This window comes from Thamnophis elegans, chromosome 7, assembly GCF_009769535.1.
Source record: "Thamnophis elegans isolate rThaEle1 chromosome 7, rThaEle1.pri, whole genome shotgun sequence".
NCBI lineage: Eukaryota > Metazoa > Chordata > Lepidosauria > Squamata > Colubridae > Thamnophis > Thamnophis elegans.
Window position 1 is genome coordinate 18,830,867 of NC_045547.1, and position 15,682 is coordinate 18,846,548.

At 41.8% G+C, this 15,682-nt stretch overlaps 1 protein-coding gene across 1 annotated transcript in view; it reads left to right on the top strand.

Moving 5' to 3' along the window:
- Positions 1–979: 979 nt before the first annotated feature.
- FGD4 (FYVE, RhoGEF and PH domain containing 4) overlaps positions 980–15,682 on the top strand; it is a 139,234-nt gene continuing 124,531 nt past the window's right edge. The window contains exon 1 of the mRNA XM_032221568.1: positions 980–1,402. Coding sequence (XP_032077459.1) covers positions 1,231–1,402 — 172 coding nt within the window. The 5' untranslated portion in view covers positions 980–1,230. The remainder of the gene's footprint in view (positions 1,403–15,682) is intronic.

A 15,682-nucleotide genomic window follows, 5' to 3' on the forward strand; every position in this document is an offset into this window, starting at 1 on the left:
TGTAAGAGGAGTGTATAAGCAAGAGGAGTGTATAAGCACATCAGCGTGCCTACCGTTCCTATCCTACTGTCTCCATTCATTTGTACCAATTTACTGTGTTCATATTTATGTTTATACTTATACCTGTTATCTTTTACATGTTTGACAAACTAAAGAAATCAAAATGAAATGAAATGAGATTCTCAGTCAATAGAAATCCTTCCTTTCCAGGGAAATAAGGTATATATTAGTGGATTAAAGGGAATTGTATTAATATTATTAATAGTGGATAGTTAATTAAGATGTAAGGGAATTAGACCAATATTATTAATTGTGGTTAATTAAGTAAGTCAAATGTTTTTTAATGTAAAAATTGGATTTGATGATGTTTGTTGCTTACAGCAAAACAGACCAACAGATGAAATGTGAAACGGCAATTTGGTTTAACTTTGAAGACAATTTAAATTAAGAGATGAAGATGAAATATTAAAGGGTGCAGTGGGGAATTTGAGAAACATATTTAGTGATGGAGTTGATGTTATTATAGATTAGAAATTAAGGTCAATTAATGGTATTGTTTATGTTTTAAGAAGAAAATAAGTTTTAAGATTAAAAAAATATGGAAAGGGAATAATATGGCTGAAATTGGAAACAGAGATAAGATGTAAAATGGATTATGTATATGAGAGGATGTACAAGAAAAGATCCGGACAACACTTTGATCATAAATATATGTTAAAAAAAAGCAATAAAAAAAGAAAAACTTCAAAAAGAACAAGAAATCCTCCCATTCCCCATTATCCTGTCAGAGCTGGAGAAGCTTCTTGGGTGAGAAGCGAAACGTCTTCAAAAGTAAAAATAAAAGAAAGTCCATTTGCCTCCTGAAAAAGCGCCTGAGGGAACAACTCTCCGGAAGGCTCAGAGCATGCGCGCAGGTAAACCCAGCCAGGTACGCGCCTACCTTTGGCACAGGTGGGAACTCCGAGGCCTCCGCCTCGGCGAGGAGGGCGGGGTCTCTTTCGCTCTCTTGGGCAGAGTCGCTCGGCGCAAGGAGACTTCGCGGCTGACCGACGCCGGGCGGGGCAAAGAGCCGTCTGCGAGCGCTGGGAGGCGGAGGTGGGTGGTGGGAGGTTAAATCGAGCTCAGTCAGCCGGCCAAGCGCGCGTTGCTGGGCGCCGGTAGGATGCGGTCCGAGTAGGCGCTGAGCAAAGGGGAGTTTCTGCGTGGGCTTCGTCGGGGAGAGAAGGCAAGATGAACGGGCCCGAAAGCATCAATTTCAGGCGGATGGCCATCCGCAGGAAATCCAGCCCCAGCTTGCACAGCTCGGCCTTCGTCTTCCAGAGCCCCGCTGCCGCTTCGCGCCTTCAGTCCCCCGCGGCGCCCTCGAGGGAAGCGGGACAGGCGGCGACGGCAGCAGCAGCAGGTACCTTCCCAGGCTTTCCCGCTGGCTCTCCGCCAGGTCTTCCCTTTTCCCCTTCGCTCCCTTGGAGCTCTGCCCCGCACTTGGCGGGGTTTAAGATCGCTTTGCGATAAGAAACAAAAAAAGTCGCTGAAGAGGAAAAAGCGCCCGGGGCGAAGTGCCAACGAAGTTCCTTTCTTCCTCTTTTCATCCCCCTCTCCCTTTTGAGCAAACAGTCGGAGCGAGAGCCTCCTTGTAACAACTCCGGGGATAAGTTTCGCCGTAGTTTTAAAGGCCAAGCGAAGTATTGTTAGTAGGGATGGAATGGGGGCGCTTACATAAGAGGCGTTAAAGGAGCTGCACCGAAGAACACGCAGGGATTTGTTTGCACTTCGGGTTAGGCAACAGGTGCGTTTTGCTGCAGTCGTAGCAAAAGGTGACCGACAAACTTGTTTAAATGTGTGTGTGTGTTTTGCTATACTTCAAGCAATAAAACGAAGGGTACTAATTGCCAGGCTGCTGCTTCCTTCCCTTGATCTGTCCCATTTGGATCAACCTGCTGGCTGGCATCAGTGGGAGAGGCTTTTTGAAAGATGACAATCTCAGCAAGTAATGTAGTTTAAACAACAAAAATATTCTTTCTTAAGACTTCCTCATGGCTCAGTATTATTTTTTTTAATATTACTGTGAGATTTGTTTTGGCACCTGTTGTCCGCCTTTCTCTCTGCTTAATAAGACCTAGGAGTATATAGAACACAGAATCATCTCTCTGGATCAGTTTCAGTGGTGGGATTCAAATAATTTAACAATCGGTTCTCTGCCCTAATGACCAGCAGGGTAGGTGGGGCTTGGTGGTCATGTTACTGGGTGGGCATGGCCAACTCAACATCACTCACAACAATGGGCACTTCGCCTTAGCTATTACAATGTAACAAGGGTTAACCAGAGAGGCAGTTTCTGTAAGCAGGGCAATACAGATTAGGCTAGAAACAACACCAGAATGTTTCCTTCCTGCCTTCCTTACAGGATTAGCCCTGTAAAGTAGAAAAAACAAAATGAGGTTTCTTTCAACAACCGGTTCTCCGAACTGCTTAGAAAGTTACCAACCAGTTCTCCCCAATAGGTGCGAACTGGCTGAATCCCACCCCTGATCAGTGTGTACTTTTGACAAAATGGATTGGGACCTTTGAAAGTTATATGGATAGGATTAGTATTTCACCACATTTTATTATAATCATAGGTTAAAATGGCTCTCTGGTGCGATCTGTTATATGAGATTCTTCCTACACTTGTCATCTCAAAAACATTTTTCTCTGACTCTGTGGGATTTACCTTTCTTAGTAAGGAATGCTGTTTTTAAAAACTTCCTCCTACACTTTGGTGATCAAACTAATGGTAACCTAAACCAATGTTCCTTAAATTACTTGACCTGATTATCCTTTTTCCTGATCTGGAATAATACCCCCACAAACCAAAAACCAGCCTCTGTTGTTTTACACAGGTGTTTTAGGAGCAACAGCAGTCCCAAACTGGATCATCAACTCACAAATGAGCAGATAGAAATTACAAGCAAGCAAATTGCTCCATTACCTTCAGGCTTTCCCCAACTTACTCCTAATTTAAATAGCACTGATCTGGGCCAATTGAAAATAAGGATGCATAACCCACCCATCCATCTCCCTGGTCTCAGTTGTTCTTAAAGAAATAGGGATTTAATTTCTGTGCCAACTTTAACAGGTGTGTGCCATCAAACCTGCAGAGAGTGAATCTATGCAAGAAAGCTGAAAGTTGGAAACTGCTTAGGTTGGTTCAAAGTTCCCAACATTTACCCAAAATGTTTATCACATTTATCACAGAGAATAGGACAACCTTATACAGGTAGTCCTCGATTTATAACCATTTGTTTAGTGACCATTTGAAGTTGCAGTGGAATGAAAAAAGGGACTTATGACCGTTTTTGACACTTATGACCATTGCAGCATCCCATAGTCCTGTGACCAAAGTTCAGATGTTTGGCAACTGGTATATGTTTATGAGGGGCTGCAGTGCAGGGACCATGTGTGTTTACCTTTTGCAACCTCCTGACAATGGGTCAATGGGAAAGCCAGGTTCATTTAACAAACGTGTTACTAACTTAACAACTGCAGTTGTTCATTTAATTACGGCAAGGAAGGTTGTAAAATGGGACAAGACTCACTTAAATAACTGTCTTAGCAACAGAAATTTTGGACTCAATTGTGGTTGTAAGTTGAGGACTACCTGTAAAAAATTGAGGCAATGGAAATTAAGACTAACCAGCTATGCTTCAGTTGATTTATAACTGTTATGAAAAACTCCTAGCTAATATGGGTGGGAAGTAATTGTAAAATAAGATTGTAGAATTATATGTAGAACAAAAATGTAGAACAAAAATATCTATTTTTAGATGTTGGAAAAATAATTTTCTTTTGAAGGCACTTTATAGAATTGCTGAATTTCATTGTGCTAGAAAGTGCTTCCCTAAAATCTCTTCTTAGTAATTGTTAAACATCAGTTTTAGTCTGTAGTTATTGCTCGTATGGTTAGTGGGTTATATTGGATGACGTTTGTGCAGTTTGTACAAATCTTGATTTGTTGAACAAATCATAATAGTTTATTTAGCTTGTGCAGAACTGTAAGCTCAGTGGGAGAATTTACATACATCTTAAACTAAACCATCCCTGACCAAACAGGAAAATACTGTGGAATTTGCAATTAATATGACTGAATTAGGGGATATTTTGACAAACTGCTGATTTCTAATAAATCAAGAAAGATGCTTATAAGAAAAAAAATGCATTTTATCAATTTTATCACGTTGAAAGAGAAATTGATTTTTTAAAAAAGAAATGCACACTTTAGAATTTTAGTATGTGCTAGTAGATGTGAGCCTTTTATTATTAACCCAGTGTATGAATATTAAAGATTCTGCGTACCCATAGAGATAAAATATATATCAGGTAGCAAAAGGAGATATAGTCATGGTAGAACTGATATTTATGGTATTTATTATACTTTAGGATCCATGGAAAGATCAGAAAATATTGTATTTTAATTAATAAGAACTTAAAAAAATGGTAAGGATTGTTATCTCACTGATTTACAAACGATTATTGGAAATTATAGCTTCCTCAGAGAGTTACAAGTAGTTCTTTCTTTGTGACTGCTTGTTCGGCAACCAAAGTTGTGATGCCTCTGAACAAGGAAACTTATTGCTGGTTCTCAAAATTACAGTTGTTGCAGCATCCTTGGGGTGACATGATTGTGATTTGGATGCTTGCCAACTGGCCCACAGTTCCAATTATGACAATTGCCTTTGCAACCTTCATTGCTGGCTTCTACCAAGCAAAGTCAAAAAAGTCAATAAAAAGTTGCAAGTTGTAGTCATGTGACATTGCCCTTAATGAGCAGCATTGATTTGCACGTGATTTTTTTTTTTTTGCTTTTACAACCATGTTGCTTAGCAACAGCATTCCCAGTTCAACTATAGTGCATTTTTCTGCAGTATATTTTCCTTTGGGAGAATAATTCAGGAGTTGACTAAATCTAGTTGATTAGCCATAGGAACATTGGCTACCAGAAATATTCTAAGTGCTTCATGCAACACTTTTAGCCATCATTGCAGTTGCTTTGAGTTTAGCATGTTGTGTGATTTTAGTAATTCAGTAATCGTGGTTTAGAAATAACACCTTATGGATCAGCATTTTGTATGAAGCCAGCCAACCGTGAGTTGTTCAATAAGCTAAGCGCTGATTGTGGCATGTGAACATGTGATGTGTAAAAGGTTAAAAACAAAAAACAGTATCAATTAAGTTTGTGTCCTAGTGAGCGCAAATTATTGATGTGAGGGAAACGGGTGGGTTTCTGCCAGAGATACTGCTGGTTCGGTGTGCGCACGATTTGCGTGTGCTCCGCTCACATGCGTAGCTGCCTTTGAATAGATCTGCACATGCATAGAACATTAAAAATGTCATAAAAACGTGCCACGGTGATCGGGGAACCAGTTCAGGGGCGTGGTGAGCCTGCCGTCCCTACTGGTTCAGCAACCAGTCATCATTTCCACTACTAGTTTGCTTGAATCGGTGCGAACTGGTAACATCCCACCTCTGGAGGAAAATCTGGAATTGCAGGAGGGAGGGGCTCTTTCCAAGAGGGCAAAGAGACAGTGGAATTTGGAAGGTTTATGTCAAGCACTGGGGAAATCTAGAGATTCAGGCAGTTCAAATGAGCATGAAGATTTATTGCAAGCTTAAGCTCGCTACAAGAATCTGAGCTAAAGGTCAAGGGAAATTAGCAGAAGTTAAGAAAGGAATTCAAGGTGGGCTGGACTTATAGTTATTGTGGACACATAGGGACTCATATACTGATGACATGTTGGACCCCTACCTCGTGTTCAGCCTGGTTATCTCCTACAGTCTGGTTGTGAGAAAGAGGGCTAAAAGTGGGTTGCCTCTCCCTAGCAATTCAAAGATATATCTAATAGTTATGCAGATAAATTGCTTTAGTCTGGCAAGATTTCTGTTTTGTAGGCGAACAACTACTCAGAAGTAACTTCATGTGTGGTTCTTGGTTCTTTAGGCCTGACTATTTCTGAGTATTGTACATGCTCTTTTTCATTTGGGAAAGGTGAACAAGACCTTGGGAATGTCTCCCAATTTCACTGCTTCTCCCGTTGTGCTTGTTCACTTGCTGCATATAAATCATGTAAGGCGTTTGGAAATATGCTAGCTATTTGAGTTATGGCTGTAGGGAGAGAATTTTTACAACTGCAGCATAACTGGATAGATAGCCATTCTTCTTCTTCCTTATTAAACATACATTCGAGTTGATCTGTAGTTTTTTTAAAAAAATTCAGCACATTTTTATAGCATGTGGTTGATTGTGACTCTTTTCATTGCAACGAAAAGAAGTATGGAAGCCTTCTTGACACTGTTGAAAATGTTAGGAAGAATTCTAACATACTCCCACAGTATAAAGCAATGTTATCATAAACAGGAAGTGGGTGGGCTCCAGAAAAAATAATAATTATATCTTCATAAATAAGCTCTGGAAATACCTATCTTGGAGCAAGATTTCCAGCATGATTGCCATGGTGTCTGGGGATTTATTATATTTTACACACATTTTTTAAAAGTAATATAGGATTATTTCTTATACAGGTAATATACCTGTCTTTAACTATTTTCTAAACCAGTTCAGGATCCAAGAGAGAATATAAATAGATAGAGACGAATGTATCCCTGAATAGGAACCAGTACTCAACCCAGACAAGACCGAGTGGCTGTTGTGTTTCCCTCCCAACAATTTGGCTAATATACCATCACTCAGGCTGGGGGGTCAAATTCTATACCCCTCAGATAGGGTTCGTAACTTAGGAGTCCTCCTGGATCCACAGCTGACTTTTGACCATCATTTGTCGGCTGTGACCAGGGGGGCTTTTGCCCAGGTTCGCCTGGTCCGCCAGTTGCGACCCTACCTGGAACGGGAGGCTCTCGCAACAGTCACTCGAGCCCTTGTGATCTCTAGGCTGGAATACTGCAATGTGCTCTACATGGGGCTGCCCATGAAGTGCATCCGGCGACTGCAGTTAGTTCAGAATGCGGCCGCGCGAGTGATAGTGGGCGCACCGCGGTTCGCCCACATAACACCCATCCTCCACGAGCTGCACTGGCTACCTGTTGATCTCCGGGTGCACTTCAGGGTGTTGATGACCACCTTCAAAGCACTCCATGGTAGTGGATCTGAGTACTTGAGAGACCGCCTTCTGCCGATTACCTCCCTTCGACCGATTAGATCGCACAGACTGGGCCTCCTCCGAATTCCATCCGCCAGTCAATGCCGACTGGCGACTACACGGAGGAGAGCCTTTTCTGTTGCAGCTCCGACCCTGTGGAACGACCTCCCCGTCGAGATACGCACCCTCACCACCGTCCAGGCCTTCCGCACAGCCCTCAAGACATGGCTATCCCAACAGGCCTGGGGATAGGTTTCCAATTTCACCCTGCCCGAGTGTTGAGTGTTGAATGCAAGTTGTGTTTTTATCATTTTATTTTATTCACATATTGTTTGTTTTTGCATTTCACCCCCTTCCCTATGATTGTAAGCCGCCCTGAGTCCCCTCAGGGAAAAGGGCGGCCTATAAATTCTAATAAAATACAAAAAAAAAAAAATACAAATATCTTCCAACCAATTTCCCCCCCCCTTTTTTTTTTTTGCTTTTCCAGGAAGGCACAAGAAAAAGGGAGTTTTGTCTTAGGCGTCACATGTGATCAGGTTCTTTTTGAACTGGTGAGGTGTATTTTGCTTTGCAAGGTTGGCAATTGACATAGAAAACCTGCTTTTTTACTATTTAGAATAAAGTTATTACAGAAGTTATTTACAATAGGTGCATACAACACAATACTAATCTTCACCTGAAGTCAGGTTTCCCCCGATTTCCTTTCCAGAGAAAAATCTCCTTCTAGCTCTCCTGCTTCCTCCCCCTTTCTAGGGTTATCAAGAGTGAAAAGAAAAGACCGGGCTGGATTTACTGTGCTCAGCACACTTTCTTCTGGACCTGATCAGCAAGCACCTACAGCTTCTCCGTTGTGGAAAGAACCTCTCTCAAGGTGCTCTCCTCCTCCTCCTGGCATGGAGATGTCCTCTGTCCGGGTTTTGATCCTTTTTCTTCCAGGGAAACCATGGATGAACTCCACTTTTCCCTCCCTGACCAAGAATGGTCAACTGATCTGCATGCTTGCATAAATTCAATCTCCAATTTTTCCCTCTCCAGCCACTCTGTTTTGCACCTTTTTCTGCCCTCTCCCTCTCTCCTCTCCTCCTCTCTCTTATTTTCCAACTTTGGGCAGTCCATCAGCCTATCCCCCAGTCACTAAGGAATTGTTTGACCCTCGCTCTGTCCCCTCAGTCCCCAACACCTACCGTAATTTTTTTTGACTATAAGATGCACCGGAGTATAAGATGCACCAAGATTTTGAAGAGGTAAATTTAAAAAAAAACTTTTTGCACTCTGCAAGCCTCTCAAACCCTGTGCACTCCCTGTTGTTGTTTTTTTTTTGTTAAAAACAGGATATGCAGAGAGTTTGAGAGGCCTGCAAAGTGCTCCTAGGGCTGGGGGGCTGGGGGGGGGCAAAAACAGGCAAAAATGGCCTGGTTTTTTTTTGCAAAAATGGCCTTTTTGCAAAAACAGGGCATGCATAGACTTTGGGAGGCGTGTAGAGTGCTCCTGGGGGTGGGAGGGGGCAAAAAAGGGGCACAAACATGCCCATTTTTCACTCATTTTTGCCCTCCCCAGCCCCCAGGAGCCCTTTGCAGGCCTCCCAAACCCTCAGCACATCCATTTTTGTGAAGGGGGTGGGGTTTTGGGAGGCCAAAAATGCAGAGCCGAGGTGGCGCAGTGGTTAAATGCAGCACTGCAAGCTACTTCAGCTGACTGCAGTTCTGCAGTTCGGCTGTTCAAATCTCACCAGCTCAGGGTTGACTCAGCCTTCCATCCTTCCGAGGTGGGTAAAATGAGGACCTGGATTGTTGGGGGCAATATGCTGACTCTGTAAACCGCTTAGAGAGGGCTGAAAGCCCTATGAAGCGGTATATAAGTCTAACTGCTATTGCTATTGCTGTATTCAGTGTATAAGATGCACCCAGATTTTCACCCTCTTTTTTGGGGGGGAAAGGTGCATCTTATACTCTGAAAAATACGGTATAGGCTGGACATTTGGATTGCTGTGTCTGCATTGCTCCACAACAGCCCTGGCTGAGAGTCAAGTCAGCTTTATCAACCTTAGTCACGGCCAAAATTGAGCTTTTTCTCAAAGTTCTCATTCCGTTTGCGGCTTCGCACCAGCAGACTTCCAGCTACGCCCAGCCACTAAAATCCACATGCCACGTTAGGTGAAAACCAACTGGAAATAGAGGTCAGGGCAGTTTAGTTAATCACTAACTAATTAGCTGCATAGAATAGAACAGTTTCAAAGTACAATCTTCTGTTCACGAAGATCAGAACTTTTATTTAATGTAGTAAGTTTAAAATCGCTTTTTAAAAAATTTATACCATTTATATATACTCTGGTTTTATTCCAGGAAGCAGAAGATTCAATGTATGTTGTTCTCCTTTCCTTAATTTTCCATTGCTTCAGTCTTTTAAGACTGAAGGCAGTCAACTAATTTGCTTTATGAGTGAGTAGGGATTTCAGCCAAAGTGTTCTGGGTTTTTGAGAGTTTCAGAGAGGCTCCTAGCTATGTGAAATTAATTTCCCTGCTATCTGTTGACCCATTTGTCTTACCTGAAATGAATTCTCTATACATTACTTTCTACTTATTACAGCTACTCAGGAAATAGAAAGCGACTAGTGTAGCCTGAAACATAGAAATGTTACACCAAAAGCTGTTTCTTCTTTTGCTACCATGGGTAGCCCTGGTTTGCTTTATGGTTATATTATTCTTTCTGTATCCTTTATTATTATATTATTCTTTCTGAATCCTGCAGTGATTTGGGGGACAAAATGCTGTCTTCAATGGTACAGTACAGGGTGCTTCATTACACGTTAATTGAAAAGTCTTCTGGACTCAGTAAATGATACTGTGACTGAATAGTTTCTTCTATATATTGAATGGAATAAAAAACTTTCGGTGTAAGTTGTTCGGTTGGGAAGAAATACCATCTCTTCAATATTCTTAGTTTTTTTTGTGTGTGTGTGTTTTTATTTTCCATTTTCATTTTCGTACAGTCACATATATACTGTGCACAACTGGGGCCATATAACATTAAACAATAAGCACAGCCATTCCTCTTGTCAATAATACCCCCCAAAATAGAAACCCAATGTACCTCTTCGACCCTCCATACACCCTTTCTTTCGCCCCCCTCCAACTTTCCATCTTCCCTCCATCATTCCCCTCTACCCTACTTCCCCTCCCCCTCTACCACTCCTCTCTCCCGATACACTCCCTCCCTTCCTTCTCACCCTCCCTCCAATCCTCTCTCCCACCCTCTCTACCCCTCTTTCTTCTATCCCTCTACTCCTCCCTTCGGTGTATTTCTACTATCTATTAATATATTCAGCTCGTCCTATTTTTACACTGGAATTAAAGAGCAACAGTATACAAGTGCAATCACGTTATTTTGAAATCTAACACATACTATATATCCCCCTCCCCCTCCCCCCTAAGACCCCACCTCCCTTCCCCCCCCCGACTTCCCAGAGCCCGTACATGGTATAGATTTTTAACAAACACAGTCTAAAATATATTAAAACAAAGGAAATAAAAAAAGAAGTCAATAACATGGGGCTGCCCTTGAAGAGCATCCGGCGACTTCAGCTAGTCCAGAATGCGGCCGCGCGAGTGATCGTGGGCGCACCACGGTTCGCCCACATAACACCAATCCTCCGTGAGCTGCGCTGGCTACCTGTTGATCTCCGGGTGCACTTCAAGGTCCTACTTACCACTCACAAAGCGCTCCATGGTAGTGGATCTGGCTATTTGAGAGACCGCCTTCTGCCAATTACCTCCCTGCGTCCCATCAGATCGCACAGGGTAGGCCTCCTCCGAATTCCATCCGCCAGTCAGTGCCGACTGGCGACTACGCGGAGGAGAGCCTTCTCAGTTGCAGCTCCGACGCTATGGAACAATCTCCCCATGGAGATTCGCACCCTCACCACCGCCCAGGCCTTCCGCACGGCCCTTAAGATCTGGCTATCCCGTCAGACCTGGGGATAAAAATCTTAGTTTGTCCCCTCCCGAATGATGAATGAATGTTGTGTTTTATTTTTAATATTATGTACTGTCTTATGTCTTTTGTCTTTGTACCCCCCTCCCCGTGTTTTGTAAGCCGCCCTGAGTCCCCTCAGGGAAAAGGGCGGCCTATAAATTATAATAAACACTCTAAACACTCTAAAAACATCTCTGCGTTGAACTCAGCTTCTTCCTTCTTCAATATTATTAACTGAAAGTTGATTAATAATTTTGCTTATACATTAGGCTGAATTAATAATTCTTTTCTGGTGATGTGCCTTTGTATATAAAATATAGGGTAACCCTTGCTGATAGAACAAGCAGCAGAAAGAAGTGACTATATTTAGCAGTCAAATGTATGAGTACAATAAAATTAAACTCATGCTTAAACCCAACAAGGAACTGAGAAATGCCCATTTTCTGATTCATTCAGAGGTGAACATCAAATTTAATTTGTAACTTCAAATGTGGATTGGCTATGACAATTGAGATAAAAGGGTCCTTGGTTCTTTCTAAACTTGTTTTTTTGCAGACATTTCATTACCCAAACTAGTAACATCATCAGTGCCAGTAGGGAGTGGAGTTTGCTCTTATTTTATATTTTAGTGGCTTGTCCTTTTCAGTGTTGGTGGTTCTTTCGTTTGGTTTTTAATTGGACTGTTTGCTTATTTCAACCCTGAGCTACAAATATTCTCTTCTGTTGGCACCTGTGATAAGCTGTAGTTGTCTTGGTGGCCATGAAATCCTGACTTTTTTCTTTATCCAAGGAAAAGAGTCTAAAGTCACCCAGAGCAGCCTGGGTGGACCTTCACAACTACAGCAATGGCTCAAGCAACGGTGACAGGCTGTGCAATTGAGTGGGCCATACAGCTGCAAAATCCCAATTTTATTTTTCTAAATCTGATCTCCCAAATAAAGCCTTACATCTTGGGGAGGGTGATTCCTAGAACCCACAGGGCTTCCTGGCAAGCAATTTGTCACCTCTACCTTCCTCATCTTAGAGTCATGACTGAATCCTACCATCCAGCCTGGTCTTGGTAATAGAAGCCAGGGCTGTTAGAATAGAATAACAGAGTTGGAAGAGACCTTGGAGGTCTTCTAGTCCAACCCCCTGCTCAGGCAGGAAACCATATACCACTTCAGACAGATGGTTATCCAACATCATCTTAAAAACCTACAGTGTTGGGGCATTCACAACTTTTGGAGGCAAGTTGTTCCACTGATTAATTGTTCAAACTGTCAGGAAATTTCTCCTCGGTTCTAAGTTGCTTCTCTCCTTGATTCGTTTCCACCCATTGCTTCTTGTCCGACCCTCAGGTGCTTTGGAGAATAGTTTGACTCCCTCTTCTTTGTGGCAACCCCTGAGAAATTGGAGCACTGCTACCATGTCACCCCTAGTGCTTTTTTTCTGTTCTCTTGTCCAGGACTAAATCTAAATGACGGTATATTTATTTGTGTTGAGTTTGATAAAGATGAGTAGCTGCAAATTTATAACAATCTCTTCCCCTCTAATGGCATGCACCTGTCCTCTGCCATATTTCTCTCTATTCTCCTCCTCTCCTCCTCTTGTTTCCAGCTACCTTTGCATTCTCCTTCATCAAGCTTCCTGTGGGACCCCAAACTGGTGCAGACATCTTCACTGTGCCACAACATATGCCACTTGGCTTACCCACTAAACCACTTGGACAACAAAGTTCTTATTCTTTTTAATGCAATGATTCATTTACAATAAACCAGCAGTTTAAATAAAATAAACTCTTATATATGTCAGTGAATAACTACTGTACTTTTTTCAAAGATGGCTTCACAGTGGAGAAGAGTGTGAAGAATAGCACGATACTCTCCTCTTTCTTCTAAATGCATACGAATGGATTTAAATTCACACTATTAAAAGTTGCTTTTGAATTTGGGTAAAGCAGGGGGGGGGGAAATTCTACGTGAAACAAAACCACATTAGATTCTGTCTTTAAAGCAGCAACTTTTCCTATTGGTTAACATGTAGTTGGGGGGGATAAAGAAATGGGTTAGGCTCAAGGACAAGGTGTGGAAAATTACCGGTGTTTTTCCCTTTACTCCTTAGCCTCTCTATATCAGCAGGTGAAAGAACCAATGCTTTTTGATGTTGTTCTGCCTAATTCCTCTTGGACATCCTCCACATCCTTTGGTACTGCAGTGTTAGGGCTCCCAGTTAAAAGAGAAGGCTTACTAAGATTTTATGGATGATGTGGACCCAATATATTTGAAGAATACCAGGTTTGGAAGGCTGCTGTAGGAAGTGAGTTGCTCCCAGGGGCACTGGTGCTAAAGCTTAAGAGCTTTGATTGGTGACCTTGATCCACATTCCTGGGTGGCTTTAAGCTGTCATGAGAAACAGTCTGTGCTTGTTTTGGCCAGCCATGACAGTTCCCTTTCTTGGCATATTTAAAGCTATTTCCTTAAATCCACTCTGGCATGAGAAATGTGTATATAATTATTATAGCCCTTTTTTGAATTCTTTGATGGGAGACTCAAGATAAGTCTGGTATCTACTGATGACAGTTTCCATATATAGATGTCCATTACATGTGGGGTTGAGGCAGCAATGGGTTCCAGATCCCGTCGCAGCCAGTACACTGAGTACAGGGCCATGGCGTCCTCGTCGGGCACATGCACTGCGCACCCATGCACATGCCACTGCCCTGCGACACCCAGCTGTTTGGCGGACGCTGTGTGCACATGCACAATTGGCCTGTTTGCATCAAAAACTGGTAAGGAACGCGGGCAGGCGGGTGGGCCAAACGAGCCACCGTTCTGGTATGGTGGCTGCTGCTCCCAGCTACCACCTGTACGCCCTAACCCGGCCGTACCACCTGGAACCCATCACTGGGTTGAGGGCTTAAAATACACATGCACTTTTAACTCAACTTCCTAGCTCCCAAATGAACTTTTAAGTTCTATTTAAAAGAAAACACAGCAAGACAGTTCATTTATTTCAGCCATCTATGCTCCTCATCCTAGTCTCTGCATGGTATTTTTTGCTTCCAAGGATTTCAGTTTCGAGAATTGATGTAGTAGATATTTTCAGTCTTTAACATTGTTATGTAAGACTGTCTGCTATAACCTCTATGAAAATAAAGGTAGTAAGTTATTCAATGCACATGCTGTCTAAATTTAAACCATAGGTAATGACATTTATAACTGAAGGATATTTTTAAATAGCAACAGCACTTAGACTTATATACTGCTTTGCAGTCCTCTCTAAGCAGTTTACTATGTCAGCATATTGCCCCCAACAGTCTGGGTCCTCATTTTACTCATGTCAGAAGGGTGGAAGGCTGAGTCAACTTTGAGCCTGGTGAGATTTGAACTGCCAAATTGCAGGCAGTCAGCAGTCAGTAGAAGTAGCCTGTAGTACTGCATTCTAACCACTGCGCCACTGCACCTTTTAAAGAGTTAAAAGCCTATGAGTCATATCATAAAATCTATAGATGCAAACTCAAAAATGTCCCAGAAGTTCCCTATGCTTTTTCTTTTATTATTCTTTCCTAAACAGTTTTTTTTTTGCTAAAAGACCTTTTATTATTTACCGTATTAATTGCAGATTATCAAACCTCCCTTCTGCACAACCCAGTTAACCAGACAGATTAAAGGATCACAAGACTTGTTTCTATGTGCACATTTCACTTTTATTGAATTTAGGTTCAACTGATAGCAGATTACATTTCACCTTGAAACAGAAGTACCTGTCTTGGCTTGCTCCAGGTCAGGTAAAAGTGAGGTCTGTTTGGAAAATCCTACAGTCCTGCGTGTAGAATTGTGCATCAAGCCACATTTTCTACACCGGTAATTTCAGGAATAGGAGCGTCCAGTTCTCAAATATAGCAATAATTCTATAACTTCAAATAATTTTGGTAGAATATTCAATAGGGTGTCAGATTTCTTCACCTTTGAGGCCAAAAGATTTGACAATCTGATAGTGTTTAGTTTTCAGATTGAAAAAAGAGGATTAAATAGTGCTGACATCTGATCTTTATTTAATTTGCAGTAATCTCTATTTTATCCTGAGATTGATAGAGGCTGTAGATTTTACTATCTTAGTGTTTCTTCCAAAACAAAAAAATATATATGCAGAACTGGTAATTTTTCCAATGTTTTAGTAATTCTGCAGACAGAAATCTTTTATATAATGAAAGGTGTTAAAATCCAAAGTGCCTCTTTGGCTCCAATTCTGTAGATGCTTTTATTTTAATTAGATGCTGTGATCCAATTATTGCAGTTTCTATTTATGCTTTATGTTGAGTTAGATTTGAGTCATTATCTGTAACATGAGAATTGATGTACAGTGAAACCCAGACATTTCTTGCTTAGCAAAAAGCAAGTCAAAAGTTACTTTGCGACCGATCATTTCAGAGGCTTGTAAAGCTAAGGAAGGATGAAACAAGATTGCAAGCACACTTGAGGTTCACTTAGTGACGGCTTTGCTTAACAATTGTATTTCCAGTCGTAACTGGTCACTTAATGAGGACTGTCTGTAATAACAGTTTGTTCAGTACTTGAATGCTCTGATGCCTTAAT